At 36.8% G+C, this 23388-nt stretch overlaps 2 protein-coding genes across 18 annotated transcripts in view; one reads left to right on the top strand and one right to left on the bottom strand.

The window, feature by feature from the left end:
* DCP1B (decapping mRNA 1B) overlaps positions 1–23388 on the bottom strand; it is a 42085-nt gene that overhangs the window by 10964 nt on the left and 7733 nt on the right. Inside the window, exons 4-6 of the mRNA XM_052667575.1 lie at positions 9548–9614; positions 7190–7325; positions 462–590 (exon numbers count right to left, since the gene is read on the bottom strand). Of these exons, the coding sequence (XP_052523535.1) occupies positions 462–590; positions 7190–7325; positions 9548–9614 (332 nt within the window). The remainder of the gene's footprint in view (positions 1–461; positions 591–7189; positions 7326–9547; positions 9615–23388) is intronic.
* The window catches only part of CACNA1C (calcium voltage-gated channel subunit alpha1 C), a 476647-nt gene continuing 472910 nt past the window's right edge, over positions 19652–23388 (top strand). For 4 of the 17 annotated variants that reach the window (XM_052667547.1, XM_052667544.1, XM_052667554.1 and 1 more), the window contains exon 1: positions 19666–20435. In XM_052667547.1, coding sequence (XP_052523507.1) covers positions 20306–20435 — 130 coding nt within the window. In that variant the 5' untranslated portion in view covers positions 19666–20305. Of the gene's footprint in view, positions 20436–23388 lie in introns of all 17 variants that reach the window. The other 13 variants (XM_052667559.1, XM_052667548.1, XM_052667558.1 and 10 more) reach the window with 12 other exon arrangements.

The raw sequence follows: 23388 nt of genomic DNA, 5'->3' as shown, positions 1-23388 counted from the left end.
AAACCTCCCCCTGTGCAGAGCAAGGTCACTTCTGGTACATCTCCTTGTCACAGTTGACTGAATTCAGCTTTTGCAATATGGTATAGTTTGAAGATGCTTTTGTAAAAGCAAAAGACTTTTAGATTACCTAAAATTCCCTTGAAGACAACAAACAAAAAAAAATGTGGTTCAGCAATTAACTACACCAGCTTGGGATCAAAGCAGCATCTCAACATTGAAAAACAAGGTGTTTTTTAATTTTTTTATTTATTTTTAACTGCTGCATCAGGATGCTACGTCTCAGTACTCAGATTGGTGGGATGGAAGCAGACTTTTTTATGTATAGATTAGTTTTGCATTTAAAACATAATCCTTACTGTGGTTTTACCACAAATTCTTGCACTGATCTTCTGATCTAATTAAGTACTCTTGGTTGGCTACTTGGTTATAACACTAGTCAGAACACACACAAAACACTTTACCTTGCTTTGCTGAGATATTCGTTGATGTTGATTTTCGCTAGGCTTCACTGGAATTGGTTTGATTAGGTTGGGGTTGCTACAGATTGCAGAGGAACTAGTTATTTGTTTTGGCTCAGAACAGGTCTTACACTGAAACAGAAAATCAGTATTTTTTAAGTAACTGTTATTGTACTTTTCGTCTTAGTTCTCTACCACAGTAAAATCCAGACCTAGCTGGGTATTCAGTTAGCAAAAATGACAGCCCGAGCACCATGAGGTGTTACGCTGTTGAAAGAACTACAACCTGATTTTCTAAAATCAAAAGACATATGTAAAAATAAACACTTAACTCCAAGGTTTTTTTGAGCACAAGGTTTCCCCTTAGCTTGAAACTCAGTTCTCATCTTTGGCTTGTCCTGCACTTAACACAAAATCAATCTGACACGTTTTTCCTGTATTGGGAGTCAGCAAGACCTTTAATAGTCTCAAGTAGTTTAGATACAGGGATTTATGTACACACAGAGTATTTAAAATGCCTCTTGCTAAATGCTGAAATTTTAAAATCAAATTCTATTACATAAACATTCCACAATGTGGGAACTCGTATACTCACACAGAAAAATAATTAAAGATTTAATCAAGTTGTAGATTAGCATGTTTACCTATTATATATGACGGAATTATTAACTGTATTTATAAATGAGCAGGCAGAGACAGACGACTAAAAGTAGTCAGAGACACAGAGAGGCCATCGTTTAATTCAGAAAATGTGCAGAAAACACTGCATGAAAGAGAAAGAAAATATGGAATAGGAAAAAGTGAGTAACACAGTTCTATTTACACTGTATCCAAAACAAGAATCTAGTCAACAAAATTAAAAAGTACTGGATGTACAACGAATGCTATTGTCAGTGTAATAGAAAATAGTACTTCAGAAGTCACTGTCTCTAGATATGACTGAAACCAAGAAACTGTGAAGATTTTCATATATATATATATATATATATATATTTTTTTTTTTTTTAAAGGTACCTACAATTTAGGACTAGAAGAAAACAAGTACTCCTATCTTCAAGGAAGGACAAGAAGGAGTATTTGCAGAACTTCAGGCCAGTTTGCCTCACCTCAGTCTCTGGGATGGTGGTGGAAGAAATCTTCCTGGAAGCCACTTCTAAACATGTTAAGGAAAATAGCATGAGCAGAAGTAGCCAGAATGGATTTACTTGATCAACCTAATAGCCTTCTTCAGGGAGATGAGTGACTCAGTGGGTAATGGCAGAGCAGTGCATATTGTTTAGCTTGATTTTAGCAAAGCCTTTGACACTTAACATCCTCAAAGACAAACTGATGCAAAAATGATGCAAACTGAAGATCAAAATGCAGGCTAGGTAAGCAGACAGTTAGGAATGAAAACTGTCTGGTATACTGGACTCAAAATATTGCTGGTATCAAGTCCCACTGGTGACCAGCTGCTAGTACTATTCCCCAGGGCTTGATATTTGGGTCAATACTGTGTAACATCAGTAATAACCTAACTGATGGAACAGAGCAGGCAAGCAGAGGATGTAAAATGAGACTGTGTGGTCAGTAGACCCGGTGGTTGTAGTGTCATTCAGAGGTACATCATGAAGTTTAACAGAAGAAAACTGAAGATGAATAACCCTATGCACCAATACGGGCTGGGACCAAATGACCAGAAAGTAGTTTTGCAAAATTGATCCAGGGCTCCTGGTAGACATAATCATAGAATGGCTTGGGGTGAAAGAGATCCCAAGGATTATGAAGTTCCAGCTCCCTTGCTACAGGCAGGGTTGCCAACTGCCAGATCAAGCACCAGATCTGATTGCCCAGTGCCCCATCCAATCTGTCCTTAAACACTTGGAGGGATGGGGGATCCACAGCCTCTCCGTGCAAACTGTTCCAGCATCTCGCTCTCTCTGTAAAAAATCTTCCCCATCATCTAATCTAAATCTCCCCTCCTTCAGTTTAAAACCATTCCCCCATGTCCTTTCACTATTAGATTGTGTAAGATTTGATTTCCCTCCTGTTTATAAACTCCCTCTAAATATTGAAAGGCCATAATGAGGTCTCCCTGCAGCCTTCTCTTTTCCAGGCTGAACAAGCGCAGTTCCTTCAGCCTATCCTCATAAGAGAGGTGCTCCAGCTCTTGGATCACCTTTGTGGCCCCCCTCTGGACCTTCTCCAAAAGCTCCACATCTTTCCTATGCTGGGAGCCCCAGAGTTGGACGCAGTACTCCAGCTGGGGCTTCACGAGAGCAGAACAGAGAAGGACAATCACCTCCATCACCCTTCTGGCCATCTCTCTTCTGATAGAACCCAGGATACCACTAGCCTCCCAGGCTGTAAATGCACACTGCTAGCTCACGTCAAGTTCAAAAGTCAATAGGTAAAATATGGAATACACAAAATTATGTTTAAACGAAGTAAAAAACTTTACTATAAGGCTGTTCAAATACCAAACGGACTGCCTGAAGTGCATGGAAATATTCAAACCGTGAATTAACATGCCTCTAGGCAACATGCTTAAAGCAAATGAGGCTGGACAGAACTTGGAGATACCACTCAATAAGCAATAAGCACAGGAACTCCAAGGGAGGTTGGTCTGCAATGCTCAAAGAAATTATTTTCATAGATTCTTTTCAGCTGACACATTGTTATCATTGCTTTTGAGGAATCGTTTTTAAGCACACGAAGACACATGACTGAATTATTCTTAAATCACTTCGTAACTTCACTTTCTCAGTCAATTTCTGACCAGTGACTTTTGTTGTCACTTGTTCACTTAATGACAATTAAATATCCTACCTACTAATTAGCAGATTAAAACATTTTGATAGTTCAAGTAACTGATTCCTGTAGCCACTAATTTGACCTACACTAAAACAGGTGGATATCATTCCCTTTTTATTTTTTTTTTTTGTTTGGACATATCCTAACCCATTATGATGTTATACAGAACAAACACACACTTCAGTAAGATTAAATATCTATTCTCTCCCAGATTGCTCTCTTTCTACAGTATGCTGCCTTTTCTTCAACATGCCTCCTCACTGCTATTTTTCAGCACAGGTTTTTAGGTGAAAACACATAAGCATCTACATAAACTTCTTCAACATGACGTATGACATAGTCTTGTATATTTCATAATGAGTTCTGCAGACTTTCAATAAATGCAGTAGGCCCTTATTTCTCCAGGGTATTTTAATAAGCTGAATTCTTCGGAAATAGTGAGTACCTTAGATAGCACTGCCATAGCCTACATAGCATCAAAACTAAGTGCTTACAAATGAGAAGTAGGAGTGCTCTTACCAGTGTAAGAGCATTTTTTTAGATGCTATTCATCAGCAAAATGAAAACATAAACTACAGCAGCATATACAGAGGTCCACTGTGGATGACTTTTACTTTTGACTTGGTATAGTTTTCATGATTTGATAACATGGCTAGCAGGCTGGTATCCAATACAGGAGTACATACTGACGAAGAAAAGCCTTGTGCTGATTTCTACTACTGAAGCTCAGACTATAAGGTCACTTTGGCACACTGGCAGCATGGCCTAGCTGATGAGTAAATTAGGAACACCATCCTGACCCTTAAGCTCCCGTTGGGTGGACAGGTAAAAAAGATACAATCTCCCATCATCATCAAACAGCAAAAAGCAGCTTTCATAGAAATGTCAACATACTCTTTAGCGTTAGAACAAGCAGAGTAATGATGTACTACAGTACTTCGTGATTACCACATCTTGCTTCAGAGGTCAGTCCTGTAATCATGTGTCTTGTTCAAAGCTATGCCCCTACAAGAAATGTGTACGCTATTAAAAAGTTCTAAGATCAAGCTGAAGACCAAGCAGCATTAGAAAAAAAGGAAAACACTGATCAAAAAGAATAAAGATATTCACTGAGGGTGTTTTAGGCAGGTTTGTCTTAAACGTCTCTGACTACACAAAACAACTGCTCTCTGTGCAAAGATTTCATAGTCTGCCTGTGCAATATGAGGCTCAAGCTGAACAGGACATTGCCAGAAGAAATCAGGGAATGGTCAAGCATGGTACCATAAGCAGTGCAGCTGTCCAGAAGCAAACACCATGTCACATCATCATCTCATGGTCTGTAGCTGAAATCTGACTGAGAAACAAGCTGCAAAGACCTCTCAAGTACAAAAACAAGATGCAAGAAGGCTTGATAACAGGAAAAAAATCTCAGCCAAGACTTGATGGGATTTAGTAGAGCTATGTAGGTCAGCTACACAGAAAGCAACAGAGAACTTTGAAGCTTCACAAACTTAAACGTGGAGAATCCCTGGAAATGTCTAGCTGATGTAAAGCAACCACAAGAAGATATTAGTGGGCAGACACACGAAAATGCGCAAGGTGTTCTGCAGAAAAGAAAAGCTGGTGGACAAAAACAGTCTTTAAAGAGAGAAGCAGCAACAAGGATATTCAGACAGAGCCCTCCTTAAGCAAGACATTCACACCCCACTCAGACCATTCAAGATTAGAAGCATACAGTTTGCATCATCCAGCCTGAGTATAGCACTATGTCCCTAGGAAGGACAGGCCTTCTGGGGAGGTGATGAGCTACTATCAAGTCTTTCATACTGCTAACAAACCAAAAGCTATTAGGACAACTGAAAACTCTATTTCTGTTCGAACAGGGCAGTATCACTGGAGTATTTTGCTCAAAGACAGTGAAGAAGCAATCAACAGAAATAAAAACCAAGAAGCCTCTGCTCACTACCAGACAAGATGTTCTTATCAAACGTTTGTGTCCTCAGTAATGAAGATCGAAGCTCCAGTTATTCTGGTCAAATCAACCAGACAAAGCTTGTGCACCTCATCTGACATCTAACAGATCAAAGGACAGTGAATTAAATGGGTGAATGCAATCAAGGAACAGGGTAGCACAGAGCTAAAATCACTACAGTACAAGACAAGGCACAATGGTTAAGGAGCAACACGTTTTGGTGTACTTTTTCTGTATCCTAGCAGCTCTTCAACTGTTTATCTTCCTAGCTATCATGATTAGGCCTCCTAAAAATACTTCTCATCAGATTTTAAAAATAAAATCCTAGGATTTAAAAATTAAGTAGAATTCCTTAGATGCTTGGAAAAAAATGATATTCTTATCTTGAGGCTCACAACAATTTAAAGCACCTTATTTTCTGAAATCAAATGGAATTCAGAAAGAACAGCGTAATTCATAACTCATCTCAGCATGTTAGCATTGTAAACTTTAAGACATACGTCAACAGGGAAGTAAATGTCATGAGGAGCTGAAAAGGACAATTGCTATGGAACATATTGACATAAAATACAACAATAGCTGTCATTGCCTTTATCTTTCATGCCCTTCCTAATTCTGTGTTACCAACCAAGCAAGAAAAAGCACACAGTTCATAAGAAGTCAGATAATAGTACTCAAAATGTCCCAGGTGGAAAAGTTTTCATGTTATTTCCCTATCAGCAGAAAGATTAAAGATGAAGTAAGATGCAAATCTGGTAAAGATCTTAGCTGCAGAAAAAAGTTAAATAAAATCAAGAAACTATAAAACACAGATCTAGAATTTCCTTTCCTTGATCTTGATTTGCTGTATGTTCATATAGAAGTGAAAGGTAACTTTTAAAACATGTACTACATCCTTCTCCTAGTATCCAATGACAGTCTAATATTTTTCAGGCTTTCCATTTTTAAGGCATTTAGTGAAATTATATTATGAAATACTTAAGTAATCAAATCCCTTTTATTCCAAGACTAGATGCCAATTCAGTTTAAAAATAATAATAAAAAAAAAGATACCAGGAGCTGGAAGCGTTTGTTGACTATTAATACATTAAATCCTTATTACAGACAAAAGAGATCCCAGTTTCAAAATAAACTATACCAACATAAAAAAGACATAGACATTACCATAACTCAAATGGTTATTATTTGAGGACAATATGTCATATTTCAGAAAGTGAACTTTTTTTTGTTATGCTTGTGTTTAAAACATACATATTTCTAGACTCTGAGCACTTACGTAATGAGCTTTATTACTGCATGGCAATACACATGAAATACTTGAAATAGCAGGCTCTGAAACAATTTGCAGTATATATATGAATAGTTAAAATTATTAAATCTTTATTCCCTAAAGTAAGACATTTTTGATTATCCAATAATAGAGAACATTATTAGTCCATTAGTTACTTTGTGGTTTAGAAGCCTCAGAAGACCAATGCAGCACATGGGATCACACTAGATTTCAACCTTTTCATTTACTTCCAGTAGCGTCGAAGATAGACAATAACTGCAGCTAAAGGCACTAAGTTCAATGTTGAAGGCTTTCCCTAAGGTAAATCATTTGTGCAAATCACAGAATCTATTAGCAGTTTTGAATATTTCACCCTAAAACGGGGACACAAATTTCAGGTACTGAAAGCACAAGGTCAAAACAAAAGCCATTTTAGACTTGCTCTTACACCCTAACATTCATCAAATAATCAAATCTCATTCATGTTCTCCTTTCAGGAGTTACTGACAGAATTCAGTTCTTTCCAATCTTTAGAAAACTCTGACAAAACACACATACTACAAAACAACAGAGCATTCTGTCAAAAAAATCAGTTTAACTTCAAGTAAAATTAGTTTACAGAATAAAAAGTTTTAAAATGTAAAGTTTGAGCAAATTAGCAACACAGTATCACCAAAAAACAAAAGCTGAGATCTTAGAGATAGCAAATCTCACCTTAGTGTACTCATCTTTGGCCTTGGTAAGCATCCGTAAGATATCCACTTCTTTGTTATTAGCAGAATTCGTGACCATAGGGGACACTCCTGTTCCTGTGCCCTGCTGTGCTTTCAATTGCTCTTGCTGAGTTAGGCTGAAAACAGGAGGTGAGAGGAGAATACACAAGACAAAAACAGGTAAAATATAAGAAGTTTCACTACAACTACTTTACAAGAATTTAAAAAAAGTATTTTAATTCCCCCACCTCCCAAACTACATAACAATACAGTTAAAAATCTCTATTTAAATATCTATAATAAAGCATAATTTGACCAGGTGCAAGAAACATTTTCTTCAATCTTGAATAGACTAGGTCATACCCTAAAATTTCCATAACTCAGTCACAATTTCCATACCCAGAAGGAGCAGGGAACATATAACGTTATTCAGTTCTCCCGGTGATAAAGGATGGCAAACACAAGCAAATCAGTCATTAACTACCAGCAAATGACCAATTTCCTGCCCTAGCTGTTTTATTATTATTGTAGAATGCTGAGAATTAAAACACACAGCCAATTGGCTGAATGACAGGTATTTTTTTTTTTTAATCTATGTGCAACACCACTATTATAAACCACTACACGTGGTTTACAATAGCATGAATTCTCTGCAAACTAGTTTTTATTGTGGTAAATTACCAGTTTGAGAGTACCTAATCACCACCAACCGAAGCTTGAGCTAGTTAACTAAAATTAGCTGTCAAAAAAATGGGTTTCCTAGGGTTCACTGCTTATTTCTGGAAATTCATCCCCATCAATTATTCCTTGGGTCATAACCAAGTCAGTTTAGAGCTGCAGAACGTAGAGCAAAAGCAAAAAAACCCAAACAAAACCCCACCACTGTTACAGTCAGTGTTTAACAATGTTTTGTCACTGCAAAATGTAAAGCGGCAGGCAGTTATTTAAAAAGAGATATAGGGGAAACATGACTAACTTCCCATCCAGTATTTTGGAATAAGTCCAATCTGAAACACAGTGGCAGAAGAATCAACGCACTTTGCTGTGGATTGAGATGTGCAACGATGAGCACATCCTTGCAACAAGACGAGACCTTGTTTGGACTTGAATTGTAGGACATGGAAACGGGCACTTGATACTTTGGCAATCAGAACTGATGTCACTTCTTCAGCATGCTTCCAGCTACAGAAACATGTTTGCTAACCAGGCTGTTAAGATTGGTATAGATGACATGAAAAGGAAAGATTCACAGCTCTGACTATGCTTTCACACTGCACCCTGTTAGTATCTAATGATGTTGGCTTGACTCTATGAGTTTCTCATGGCTTTTCTGTGACGACAAGGACTGACCTCTAAATCATTCCTCTTCCTCTCCCTTACATGAACTGTGACACATTGGTAAGCCCAACCCTCTATACCACAGACAACTAGTACATCTAAAGTGTCCATTCCTACACTGTCCCTTTCCTACATATACTCCACATTATGCCTCTAAAAAAAAAAAAAGAAAAAAAAAGAAAAAGCAGATTATATACGTTGATAAAATCTGTAGGATTTCAGCTCCTTCCTCTTCCAAGCAAGCATGAAAACCTGTAGAAAGTAGTCTTAAGAAAGGAATCGTTGCAAACAAGGCAGTCGTTAGATCAAGCAGAGGGAAAAACAGAATGAGAACCGTCAATCCTGGACAAATAGAAAAAGCAGTGACAGTGACTAAAATAGCCACTATGTTGTTAGTTAAAAAGCCATCCATTATGTTGTAAGCTTAATACAGTTTTGTACATAATTCTGATCTCCTGTTTCATTGCAGTATTAAGGTTGTGTAACATAAAATATTTTTAATATGTATATAAGAGTTATGAATTCAAAGCTAATTAAAGCCTTTCTTTACAGTCCTAAACCAGAGTGGATTCTTTACATACTGGTAAGAAAGAAAGAAAGAAGAAATCAACCATGATGTAGAAAAAGGATAAAAACAATAAACTGTATTATTGCAGCATTCCTTCATGATATTCCATACTTACATTGATATAAGAAGGAAAGCTACCCAAACTGAGAAACGCATTAACGCCTCCCAACGAATACAACTGTATAAAACAGATCTCTGAATTATCAAGAAACAATTCAGATGAAATTTTACACTTTGATGTAGCTAGAAACCTGCATTGCAAATTATGGAAAAAGTCCTGCAATTATTTCTGAATATATAAAATGCAGGTGTGAGACAATTTTACTTGCAACAAATTCTATACGAGCAGGTTTTAAGTAGAAAGGTACAGCCATCCTAGTAATATAATGTGCATGTATGTACAGAAATACATACATAAAAAAAAGCACAAAGTCTTGTTTACCCGTCACTTACTTTTTCATGAGCTCTGCAATTCTTTGGCATTCTTCCTTATCATAAAACCAAATCCCATATATGGACACTGTAAATGCACATCAAACACAAACTATGAGCATCTTCTCAAACAGCATTGCTACCTGATAGCAGTTCTGCCTGCTAATACCTAAACATACAGGCTTGTGACCTGTAAGTTTTAGTTTTTATTTCTTTATTTCCCCTTCTATAACAATGACACCTCAAATTCTCCAGCAAAATCAAAAAGGATCGAAAGGTGTACCTAAGAATGTACATTACAAGTTCTTGAACCCTGGTTGCAGGCAAAGGTACCTCTGATCCTTTTCTTCAAAACACTAAAACAGAGGCTTGTCATTTTTCCCCTTAATGACTTGTCCTCATTGAATTTCCCAGTTGTCATATCATAACGATTAGATCCCAGGGCTAAGTACTGCAGGAAGTGATGCACGGAAATATATGCAAGACATGTTCAGTTTTCAGCAACCATGGGGTTTATCTCATATACCGTCAAAGTTGTTATGGTAGTATGAACACATCTCTACTTCCTCGTGGATTTCCTGTAATTTTATCAACTAGTTTAACCCCCATAAGTTATTATCTGTATCTAACAATAGGATTAGAAAACCTTTATCTAAATTCAGACTTCTGATTCTGACTTCCACAAAAGTTAGTGCCTGCAGCTTTGTCCAGCAACAAGATTTATGTGTACTAACAGTTCAAAATTCTCCCATGTACACTCTACTTAACCACCATTGTGGTAATAGCCATAATGGAGCTGTAGCTAGTGCAGCTTTCACAATCACCATAAACAAAGAGCTTTTTCCACCCACCACCTTGTTATACAGTTCCTGTTAGCCTGGGAATAAATGTGTAACATTGTCCAGTCATATTCTCGTGAACGATCCATCCATATTTTTCAATTTTAACCTCAGGTACAAATTTGCTGAGAGAAGGGACAGGAAGAAGCCTATCTTACCTACAGGGTAAACACAGACCTTCCCCTCTGTACCCTGCAATCCCTCTGTGACCTTGTGAAATGTATACATTCTCCTTACAGGAGAAGGTAGCAAATAGGTAACCACCCTGTTTCTCTCCTTCTTCCCCTCCTACTATACTGTAGCAAAAGCTTCTTTTAATGTAACATAAGGCAATTTCTAGCATGCCTTCCAACACATTAGGGGCTAGATTCTATTTGCAAGGAGAGGAAGTGGATAGGGTATCTGTTTAAAAAGAATTACAACACCAACACTGATCATGCAATATTTCCTTGCATCAGAGGAATACAAAAGCAATCGCTCCTGCAGTTCCAAAGAACAAACCCATGACATATAAAGTATAAGTTAGCTTTGTTAATATTTGAAAAGAAACTGCATGTGCAGCTGTTTGCAAGACAGAAGTGTAGTACTTATCACCATTTCCCCTCTAATTTTCAGCCACGTGTTGTCTTTGATACAGCCAAAAATAATTCAACTATTTAATACAGAAAAAAAAGTGGTGAAAAGCATTTAAAAAGTTATCCTGTAGACAGACAATAAGTACCTCCTATAATATATATAGTCCTTTTCATGGCTAAATTTTCAGAAGTTTGATCATGATTTCTGTTATTCACCATAAAAATCACAGGTAACAATATGCCTCAGTGGTTCTAAGATCCATATACAAATGTCCAACATACGAGCTGAAGTACCTAGATCACTACCTGTTTGTAACATGGACATTAATATCAATATGCCTTTAAAATAGACATTATTATTTTTACATATACCATCAATAATTTAACAATACCATCTACTTTACTGTAGAAAAATATGTGAATAATTAGCAATATACTGTCCTGTAATGCAAAACTACACATCCTTCTAACTCAACATACTGGAATATTTTATGATCTTTTAGTGTTGTCCATACCACAGCCATAAAATTCAGTGCAACAGTGTAGTAGTTTGACAAGTCAAAATCCTTTTAATTAATCAAGATTCTTCTTTGTTATAAGAGTATCTCCAGTGTAGAACAGTACTGATAAAACATCACTGAATGTGCAAGATAGGTTGAACAGCTTCAGTTTTTGGCCAGTTGACCAAACATGTCAGAGGCTATTTATGAATATTTGATAAAATTGAAACCTGTCAGTCCTGCAGAAATACTGCAGTACTTCTGGTCATTACAAGTTTAAAGGCTGGAATCAACAGCAGACACAAGCTGGTTTATCTCAATTTGGAGACCATCACAAGTGAACTGTCTGACTACAACTAAGTAATGGTCCTTCAGATTTGATAGAGTGACAGCTAATAGTTTGAAATGCGACTCATACAAATGCACAACCATTTCTGATTACAGCACAAGGATACTAATTATCACTAAAGTGGCCCACCAAAGCAAGCCACCAATGCAACAATAAATCACATTTCAAGCCAAGCTTAAAGCCAGTATATAGCAGATACATATACCTGCCTTCACTATCGAATCACTCTTGATGCAGAATATCATCCCCTCCGTACTGGTATACACACAAAGGCACACACGATTTCTCACCTCAATCAAAAGGTACTTGCAACCCAGACAAAGAAGCACAGCTGGAAGAATCTTGAGACAGAAAACCCACATCTGCTGAGCATACAACTTTCCCATTCAGCAGCAAGATCTTCCAGAAGCAGGGAATCCTCTTTTTCTCCCTTCCACACTTGCTCCATCAGTCCAGACAGAACAGATGAATACTTCAGAAGTACACTGAGAAAGAATCATGCAGGTGCTCCATTTGTTGCAGCACAGTGTACTCTAAATGCTTTCACGCATGGGAGAACCATGTACCAGTGAGGAGACAATACTTTGCTGGTGATCTGAGATACCACGTACCCCAAATATGCTAACTCATGTTTTCATACTGCCTGCTCATCACCTTAGCTAACCATGATGTAAATTCATACAATTCATCCCGCTGTACTTACAGAAACAAAAATGGAAATGAAAGAAGTAAAAAACATCTACTGATGATCACGTTCCTCATTAGCGATGAACACAAAATGGCAAGCTTTTCTTTTATGTATGACAACGCGTGAAAATCCATGACTAGCAAAAGAAACTGAGATGATTACAAACTGCAACTGTCAAGCTAGGAACCTGGAATGCTCTCCACTAACAAAAAAGATAAACAGACATACAGTGCAAATTTCACTGCAGGCTTTCTACCAGCATGAAAGCACTGTTTCATTGGGATTAAAACTAAAGAGATTATTTTCTTATCCACCCTCCGTCTTATCAGAAAACAGAAATCCAGACCTAAATATAATCTGGAGAGTGGTAATGGTAATTTTGCTAAAACATTCACATCTTAACAGTGAATCATCAAATGGTAGAGGTACAAAGCAAAGTCTTCCACTGCAGCATAAAAGTGGAAATATTATGTCATTTTTAGGCCCAGCTTCAGCTATCAAGTTATCAAGGAAGAGAGTACCATAAAAAACAAAGAAAGGACAAATCAAAATCAAGTATCTTTTGTTCCCCAAGTGGGAAAGCCAAGTTAAAAATAGCTAACAAAAGACCAATAAAAAGAGACTTTTATACTGACAAGATGGCATACATTTAGTCATCCACATTCAACAGCTCCCAACTCATTTGATTTACTAAAAGAAAAGAGATTTAATAATGAATTGATTACAGAAAGGTGAAAAGAGGCACCAAAGTTGTAACACTGTTAACAAGATTAAGTAGTACCAGAAAGATACAATACAGCTATCAAATCAACAAAATACAGTTAATATTGAACTAGAATAAATAGGTTACTTAAATTATCCAATTGAAAGCATAATAAAAATTAAGGAATATTGATCTTCAGAATTTCTGAATTTTAAAAAGGTAGAGTTCTTCTTCTAGTACATACTCAAATATTGCATCATCAATTTTGCCAGACCTACTGCAAAAAAGACCCAACCGTAGGTCATACAATCAATGAGTTCCTAACTTAAAACGTGACTTAAGACATTTTACTCTAAGGCAAATGCAATCCCTTTACCTGCAATAGAGTATTTAAGATTACTATATAGCCACATGATGTTCAATGCACTTTGCTCAGGTTCAAGTACAGGAGTCTTGGCCCACTCAAGCTCAACATCCTGCTCCACATGATAAAGCAAAACAGGATTGCAACAAAGGAAAGAGGGTTTAAAATATCTGCAGTTAAGTCAGCTGCACTCTGTCTCTGAAAGCTGAATACCATCTCTGACGCCATCCCTCAGATATTATGCAATGGTACGCAAGTTGTGAAATGTCATCATAAGTGGCTGTCACTGAGCGTGTATGCTTCACATTCAGTTCTTGATGTGAAACCCTAAACCTGAGTGTAAGATCTGAGGGCATGACCTGCAAAAACACCAGCTACTTAAAAACGCAGCTGAAGTCTGTAGGAAGCGGTTTTGAACATATGAATGATAAATATATTGGAAAAATTGCACCAGAATAATTTAAAGTCACACAGTGCACTCAATGGATCTCTGTGATTTTAACCACTATGCCCCATGATCCCAATTGTAAAATAGAAAAAATAATACTTCTAATCCATCAAAGTGCAACAAGTTATCAGCTATTATACTGACGAGTGTCACAGACAGCAGCAAAAGAAAAACAACCAATAGTTCTGTCCCTGCTACAGAACTTCCACAGCAGACGACAAAGCAAGAAGCCCACGTATAAGTAATGAAGAAAAAACAGAATTCTGAGTGGCCACTCCATATGAACATTGTTCAGACTCCTAAGTGACTGAAGCAAGTCTTTACTGCAGAAGATTATGATCATAGAATTTAAAATTCCGTGAGTAAAAAAGGGAGATTGCACCAACAACCTTAACTTCAGCATCTGTTAGTTTGGGAGAGTTCAGTTTTGCAGCTTTTTGAATGCAACATTTTGTTTAGCTTGAACAAAATACTAAGAAAAAAAAAAACATAATGATGTGGCATATAAAAAGGATCACACACCTCAGGTCTCCTTTCTTTCTGCTGTAGAAAGCAGTAAATATAAATAAACATAAATAAAACAAATGCCTTTGTTACTTAACACTGGAAACAGAGATTAGATTTATCTTGTTGTTTCTGGAAATTCTCAGAAATCAACATTTTCATGGCATCCTAAGCACAGAAATGCCAAGAAACTGAAGCAGTACAAGAATTTTCAATCAACATAAAACTGTGTTTTGATATGAGCTTAACTTCAGTTCCTAAAAAACTGGGGAAAAGAAACATATCTGTCAAAGTACTGAACGCTTGCTCTTTCATTTAAAAGCTGATAATGTCCCTGGTTCCATAATCTGGGTGACTTTTATACAGCCAAGGAAAGGAATGGTATTTGCTGTGCAAACCCAATGATGTTTCACAGAATTACAAAGGTTGGAAGCGACCTCTCGAGATAATCAGTCCAACCCCCTGCTAATTCATGTTCCTTACAACAGGTTCCAAAGGAAAATGTCCAGGTGGGTTTTGAATATCTTCAGAGGAGACTCCACAACCTCTCTGAGCAGCCTGTTCCGGCGCTCTGTCACCCTCAAAATAAGTATTGTCTTGTGTTCAGATGGAACTTCCAGTATTCCAGTTTGTGCCCATTGCCCCCTGCTCCGTCGCTGGGCATCACTGAAAAGAGCCTGGCCTCATCCACTTGACTCCTGACCATTAGATATTTATAACTGTTGATAAGATAGTCCTGCTAGCAAGGGGGCTGGGGAGCAGAAAAGCTGGGAGGGACAGAACCAGGACAGCTGGTTAGAGAATGGAGAGTGACTGAACACTAAAAGTCAAGAACAGGTTCCCAACCATTGTCTGCTTATACCTTAAACACTTTTTTTTTTTTTTTAAAAATGGACTTTTAAATATTCCTATAACCTTCCACCAGTCAGGCAATTTGGCTGACCAACTCATAGACGTCCAGATATAGTGCCACAAAATATTCTGATGGTTATAAAATCATGTCTGCTCTAATCTATGGAGACAGCCTGACGTCAGGCAGATTTTCAGTCAAATATATTGGAAAATAAAAGAAAGCAAAACAATACAAAACAAAAAACAACCAAAAACCCCCATCGACTCTGTAGCAATCAAAAGAATGACTGACTAGAATGTCCGTTAAATAGCTTCAAAACTAAAATTATGCTAGCTTTGTAGGAAACTTTAAATCCCAATGCTCCATTTATTCCCATAAATCTCAGCAGATGCAAGAGTTCATCAGCGGCTTCTTTACTGTTTGAAAAAGATCCCAAACTCAATTTGCAACATATACCTTAAAATTGCGTTCTTATGATGCAACAACTTATTTTGGTCATGACACAGGAATAGAATCTACGTTATGATCCATCTGTCCCAGTGCACTTTTTTTCCACTTGTATCCCCTGTCATTGCAACATCATTTCCAAGTAATTTTTAAATCATGATGATTCACGACACTGAAATTAAGGCAGGAAGTCTGTCTCTAGGGGCCAGGCTATCAATTTCTTAAATAAGAAGTTGTTCTTAATAAATCCTTTATTGTTTTATAAATTGCTCTTCAGCAACAAGTGGTTTGCATTACTTCTTCACAATAGACTTCTGAAACATCGAAGGGAACGGAGCTCCACTGCTTTTTGTAATGGAAATAATTACAGTCTCATTCAAGGAGCATATACACTATGCAAAGAAATGTTAAGACAAACACATGGTGGGAGAAATTATCATTCTGTTTTTGATACAGAAATATGATAGACATTGACTTTGAAAAATTAAGCAAAGAAGTCTTTCGCAAGGCTAAAAAGTCAGTCCCAAAATTCTAAATCAACAAAAGCAACCTTCCTGTGAAAAAAAGAATCTCACCAGAGGATGGCTTAGTTGAAAAGAAGTTTAACTCCTCAACATCTAAAACTACGACTTCTACTAGCTCAGCAGTGCCCTATTATCTAGGCTACAAATCATTAAAAAGGTCTTCAGTGCACACCAAAATGAAGTCAGACCCTCATCTACATGAACGATCAGAACAGAACACAACATGCAATTACACAAATCCACACTAAATATATATCCATAACTTCTATGAGCAGAAAAAGCTTACAATAACGTATCATCAACACAAGTAAAAGAGAGGAAACTAGAAATTAGGCTCTCCTCTTGATTCTTTGTACAGAATCATGCCCAGCAGTAGCTAAGAGCAATGCGAACACTCTCCAATCAAGAAGGTTATGACATTGCTTTTCCATCCAGAAGAAAGCTTGTTTATATTTCAGAGAATACAAAGGAGTTCTGCCCTTGCCTTTTCAATGTCTTGTCTTCATATTTCCATCCCGCTTTCCACTAGGTTAAGGAAAGCAGCAACTGCTGTTGAGTATCCAGGGACTCAGTCCTGTTACAATAAGGCTTTCTCCACTGTAAATAACACACACTGTGGTGTGGCAGAGGACACAGATGGATTTGAATATTCATTTATGATTTAGTCAAACAGAGGAATACGTTTCCAATGTGCATCTCTGATGTACCTGCCACGGGACAAAGTAAATCTTTATTTCCAGAGCTACAGTCAAGTTCAAGGGCAAGTCGCTTTCCAAACTATGCTGATGTCATTTATATATTTTTTTTCCCCTCAATAAAAAAGAACAAAGAATATTTAAACTTTAAAAAGATGTTCAATAGCATATCATTTCTTTTCCCTGAAGCCTGAGTATATACTATTAATCAGATTGATGACCCCAAATGACTGAAAATATATTTGCTAACCTGAAAGATCTTAAAATGTTTATTTGCAACAACAAAAGCCTAAACTGTTTGAATATATACACACCTTTGTTCTTGTAACAATTGACATCTAAAAATATCATAATACAGCCAAGTTTCTTTTTAAAATTCATCTTCTCATTTGTACATTTTGTACATGCCACCATTTTAGGGGCAAGCAACTTCTTCATTTTTCCTACACTATCTCTTCATTTCTGAAATACAAAAACCATTTAGAAATAAGTAACTATAAAGTGAACTACTCTTTCTGACATCCCAAATATTCATATTTACAGCATCTCTCAAATATTTGCTTTTGCTGATTTTTCACGGCCTGTTAACATGTTATATTCAACACACTAATAGTCTCTATTTCTTTGTCGCGATTCCTTTTGCTTTAGTCAGCTGTGACACTGACTGAAATAACACCTTTTTTCTGTATTGCTGTTGCAGATTTTTAAATATATCTGATTTTTAGAAAATACAATATAGTTCAACTGACACAGTAAAGCCATTTACCTACCACAACTGGAATGTACTTAATACTTTGTCTAGTAGTAAATGGCTTTACTGTGTCAGAACTTGTGAGCAGGCTGTACTTTCAGGTTAGGCTTCAATAGACATCTGCACCTTGTAGCATTTATCACTCACATATGACCGCTGCATTTTTATTTGTTCAAAATGGAAGGATCATTACATCTTATCATTTGTATTTTAATTAAAAAAAAAGAAAGTTTAAAGCATACCTTATGACCTTTTTTTTTCTTGTGAAAGTTGCAAGTGCATAGTTTCTTTCATAAAGACACAAATGCCATCTCTATGAACTACCTTATTGCTTTTTTATTTTACCAAATATATGCACACCTTTTAAAAACAATTCTAACTACTGAAGTTAATTGTTCAGATTACCATAGCAATTTAGTGACCTTTCTACTTTCTTCCAACACAAGTGTGGGTTCTTGTACAGTGGGAAAAACAAGAACATACTTCTGAGATCAAGTTTGTTATGACAAAAATAATTTAAACTGTTAAAATGTTCTTGTTTTAAGCATGTAGTCCAACAGGTGAAAGCATCACAAATTATCAAATTAATTTTATATTAGCAGGTAAAGATTTCAAAATATTGAAGCAGCACTGGGGTATATACCCTACCATTTATGAGTAGCTGAGTACAGAATTTAGAGGTACGTTTCCACTCAGATTAAAAACTGCAATTGTGCACTGGGTGATTTTCATTACAGCAACGGCATATTTTCATACAGAAAGTGAAAGTGCATCATTTGACTTTGCTTCAGAAGTATTACATCACATGCACGGTCCTTTTGGAATAAAACATTCATAATCATCTTTTGCTTCCCCATTCTATCCCCTCCTGCTTTTAATTCTTAGCGTCCATCTAAACCTTAACTTTGTTTTCTGTACAATAAAGACATACAAAATGTTAACGAGAGAGAAGCCAGGAAAAACATAAAAATACCACAAAAGTAAAGAGATGTCAATTAAAAAAGAAATAAAGCTCTGCAAGCAGGTACCATACTTTAAATAAAAATATACTATTAGTTCTTTTCTAATTACGAAAACCTGTCTAGTAAGAGATGCTACGCATTCCTGTGCAGAGGATTTAGTACTGTATGTCGAAAAGCAAATAAACCTGAAATTTTACAGAAAGACAGTTTGTTTGGCAGAGAGAAAAAAATTGGTGGAATTCATCAAACTTAAAATCTATATCCTGTCTAAGACAATGAGCAGCACCAGATGATTCACAGGAAGAACCTTTATAGTTCCTCTGTTGTTGACTTCTGACCCAAAGCATGTGTCTTGCATCACTTTTTTTTCTTCCTGGCTACAGGATCTCTGGCTGCTTTTATTCATATAAATAATCTCTCTGCTATGCAAAAGGATTACTGGAAGAGGCTCTAAAAGGCTTAGGAGTACATTCAACCAAAATAATGAAGCCAGCAGGTACAAGCCACATTTTTGGTGAAGACTGACTAAAAAAATATTTTACTCCATTGAGATTTAATATTTTATCAAATTTTACCACGACAAGTTCTGCACTGCAAAATAACAAAGGAACTGCAACCATAATCGTTAAAGTAGAGCAGACATCAAATACTAATTCCAACACACTTAGTAGTTTGTATGCCACTTGAGACAAAAAAGCAGCATTGCATTTGCAGCCTTAGTGGAATTCCACTGGAACAGTAACACCGGCTTTCTGTATGTAACACATTCCTTGTCCTTTAAAGGGTATGCTATCTTATACTTGCAAAGGATTTCTTTTTCTCCTCCTGCAATTGAAGAATATTGCTTATTTCTGATTTAAGGCTTGTTTTGACGAAGACCGAGCTGATGAGGCACTCAAGAGCTTGTATTAAATCAGTAATAGACAGAAGTGGGCAGCTTGTATATGCACTGTGGGATACACTTGTTCCTATATTTATCTTTTGTGTTTTGAGAGAAGGTTACAAATATTTTTATATATACACACACACACATAAAAGAGCGAGAGTGAGCAAGCTCACATTCCAAGAGAAGTTTTCTGGCTATGTCAGGACTGAAGTCCACCCCTTGCTAGACAAACCTATTTTTTTCAAACACAAGAGGATATTATCAGAGAAGTCCGTGCTGATATACAGAAACCAGAGATCACCATGGCTCGGTGAGGTGACGAGCTGACGGGTGGATGGCGCCCATTATCTCCACTTCTCAGTCCTGAAAAAGTTTTCCTGAAAAACCGCAAGGGGAGGAGAAGGCACCAACAGAACATAAGGAACACAATACAAGAAAAGGATTAGGAGTGAGGAGCAAGGAAAGGAAGAGCAAGATAGATATTGTGGAGGCTTCAGAGAGCTAAAATGTAGTTTTTAGATGAAAGGACCAAGTTGTCAGTAGCTCTGGTTTTTGGTTTTTTCAGTTCTGCGCAAGGCTATTACATACAATAACTGCATTAGGAAAAAATCGTCTAAAAGGAATTTACCTCCTTTATATTGGGAAAATATATTCAACTCAGTGGTTTCAACGCTTCTTGGAATTTTAAAACATGTTTCAAGCCTTTGTTCGGCAAGCATACCAACCGCTATCCAGCCACCAGCAAGGGGAATCTGAAACGAAGTACAAGGGGAAGCTGGTGCATGAAACTCAGCTCAACTGCTTCTACATCAAACCTGGAGGTAAGGGAGCAATTCAGATTTGTGTGCATGCAAACTGTACTGGTATCTGTCTGCTTAGATAAGTATTCCCTTTCTACATAAATAGAGCAGTCTGTATGATGCATGAAATAACGCTAGTAATGTCGGTAAATAGTTGGGGATAAGGTACTGAAAATGCCTGTGTGTGTGACAAGACTTAGGGAATTTTGGTAATTGTCACATCTGTGGAGTTGAGCAGACAGCTTCTCTTGTTAACATGCTGTCTTTTGAGCATCTGGTGAAAGTTCCTTTTTCACTTCCACTTTCACACTGGACCAAAAACTAAAGGAAAAAGAAAGGCACACAGGTATAAGGAACAGAAAGTAAAGAGGCTAAGAGATTTAGAACATACTAAAGCTTAACATATGGAATAGATACCTATTGTGTAAAGGGAGTGAACTCTATAGATACAGATGTCTATTGTGTATGGGAGTGAACTCTAAAAACCAACTAGTTCTACAATATTTTCAATTGTAGAATGCATTTACACTGGCCTGGAAACATCCAGTATTTTATGCTGTACAAGGTAGAGGGTATAAAAACAGAGTATATAGGTAGTCATGTGAAGATAACACTCTCTAAAAGTAAAAAAAAAATCTGCTCCAACTTTAACTCTTGAGTTTTACTGCATCATATGCCTATCTTATCTTGAAGAGATGTCCGGAATTCCCAGTGATTGCAGTACACTCTCAGCAGTAAACGTCCAGACCAGCTAATATGTTGCTTATGTGACAATATCCATAAATGGGAAGCAAAGACCGCTTAGCAGATACAAACAGTGAGACTCCTTCCTTTCTGTTCAGAATACAATCCACAATTGCAGGATGCTTGAAAGATGCTTTTAATTCTATTTCATACATTTTTCCTACCAATTTGCTTGCCCGAACAGCAACAATTCCACCATATTCAGAATAATTATCAGCCACTAAAAAACTACTAAAAAACTTTGTTACCTTATCTCCTTAGACTATTTATTTTTCCTCATGATATACACTCAAATCAGAATCCATCATTCTACATAGTCAAAAATTTACGTTAGCAGTACTGCACTTCTGTCCTTGTACTTTTTACCACCATCATCACGACTGAAACTGTTAGAGCAAGAAGATGGCTGCAGTCATCATGGCTGCAAGACCTACTATCTTGAGAAAACCAAATTCACAAACACAAAGTGTTCTAAACTGTTTGCTCTTCACGACCAAAGTCTTCCACGACTGCAATCAAATCCTTAAGGTAGGAAGCGTGAGGAGGAAACAACAAAAACGTCCTATAAGTCTGAATTGAAACCCTGTGTAACTGAGCTGAATCGGGCAGGGTGAAAAGGAATATGGTTTTATCCATCAGAGCAGATGCCTTAAGGATAAGGTCTTCAATTTCCACTGAAAAACAAATACATTGTATCTGTAGGAAAGCGTGTTGAATAAGAAAAAAAGAAAGAAAAAAACACTTCAGAAATACAAGCACAAAGAGTTTTGTTTAAAACAACAACAACAACAACAAAAAACAAACAGAAAAAAACAAAATAGAATCATACAATTCCTCCTCTTGATCCAAACTCTAAAAACCTTAATTTGCAATCACTGAACTACACTTAGTTTTCATGATAAGCACAAAAAATCCTGCGTACTGGAAAACAGGATCAACCAATACCTGCTGATTATTTATTTTTGCAGTGATTTCTGCATACACACACACAAACACATCTTTTCTTAATAAATAAACAACCAAATCATTCTGTCCCCTTTCAGAGGGTCACACTACATAAAAATCCAATCCAATTTCCATAGCATCAAGCAGTTTAGCAACAGATTTCAAAACCAGATGCATCTGACTGTATACTCTAAAACAGGCATGCTAATTGCTAGAGAAAAGATCAGGACTCCTGGCCTTAAAAGTTTCCTTTCTAAGGCTAGCACTGCTGTACGCCCATCTATGCTTGCATGCAAAATACAGTTTAATTATGCCATAAAGTTATCATATTGTTTTTACATCTCTACAAGTAAACATTAAGGACTTGTAGGTACCCTTGAAAATTTGAATCTGAGACAGAAATGCCAACATTTAATATAGAAGCACACCTACTTTATGGTTTTAAGCATAAAAGTGCAAAGTAACACCTATGTCATTCCTAAAGGGGCAGATTATTCTTCCTGATATTTTGATTTTTTGTTTTTTTTTTAAGCACAATAGCATACCACAGAACACAAAGGAAGGCACTAAGCAGGAAATATAGTGAAGTAATAATGCTTTCACATATGCTTTTATAGACCAGGCTAAGAACAGATAATTTCTGCAAGCAGTTGCAAGGAAGACAGAACCTCACACAGAAAAGAAAAATAACCAAAAATTTATAGTCACTATGCAACAGACAAGTAAATAAAACAGGAGGGATAAATTTGCTTTGAAAAAATTTGCATATACAATGAACTATAAGACACTGAAGCCACACAAATGCTAAAAAAGGTTTTTAAAAACTTGCACGTAACGTGACAGTTAATCCTGTCCGTCAACTTAATTTTCTGATTTTAGAAGCAACACTGCAATGTTAGTGTACTTTTGGTATCACTATTTTCCTTTCAAAAAGGAAAAATAATATCTGTTAGGATATTATTTTAATATAAAACATTAGGATTTGAATGTTCTCAGCAAAACCGAGGTTTCAATCAGAGGTAAAGAATATCCCTGGAGAACAATCCTGGCCTCAGCTGCTGCTCCTGCCCAGCTAGAGGCAGGATGAATTTTTATCATACTGATCAACGGAGAGGTGGTAGAAGGGAAAGGAGGAGGAGCTACTTTTTTCCAAGACAAAAATGTCTCCCAAGGACAGTACCTCAGGTAAAACACACAAATTTGTATTCTAAGCAAACGTCAGTGGTTGATCCAGGCAAGCTTTTAGAAATAAATCAGCCAAATCTGGTTAGCAAGAAGAGATTTA

The sequence above is a fragment of the Tympanuchus pallidicinctus genome, unplaced genomic scaffold (assembly GCF_026119805.1).
Source record: "Tympanuchus pallidicinctus isolate F22 unplaced genomic scaffold, pur_lepc_1.0 scaffold8, whole genome shotgun sequence".
In the NCBI taxonomy this organism is placed as follows: Eukaryota; Metazoa; Chordata; class Aves; order Galliformes; family Phasianidae; genus Tympanuchus; species Tympanuchus pallidicinctus.
Note: the sequence above shows the minus strand (reverse complement) of the source record. Positions and strands in the feature narration are given on the sequence as shown.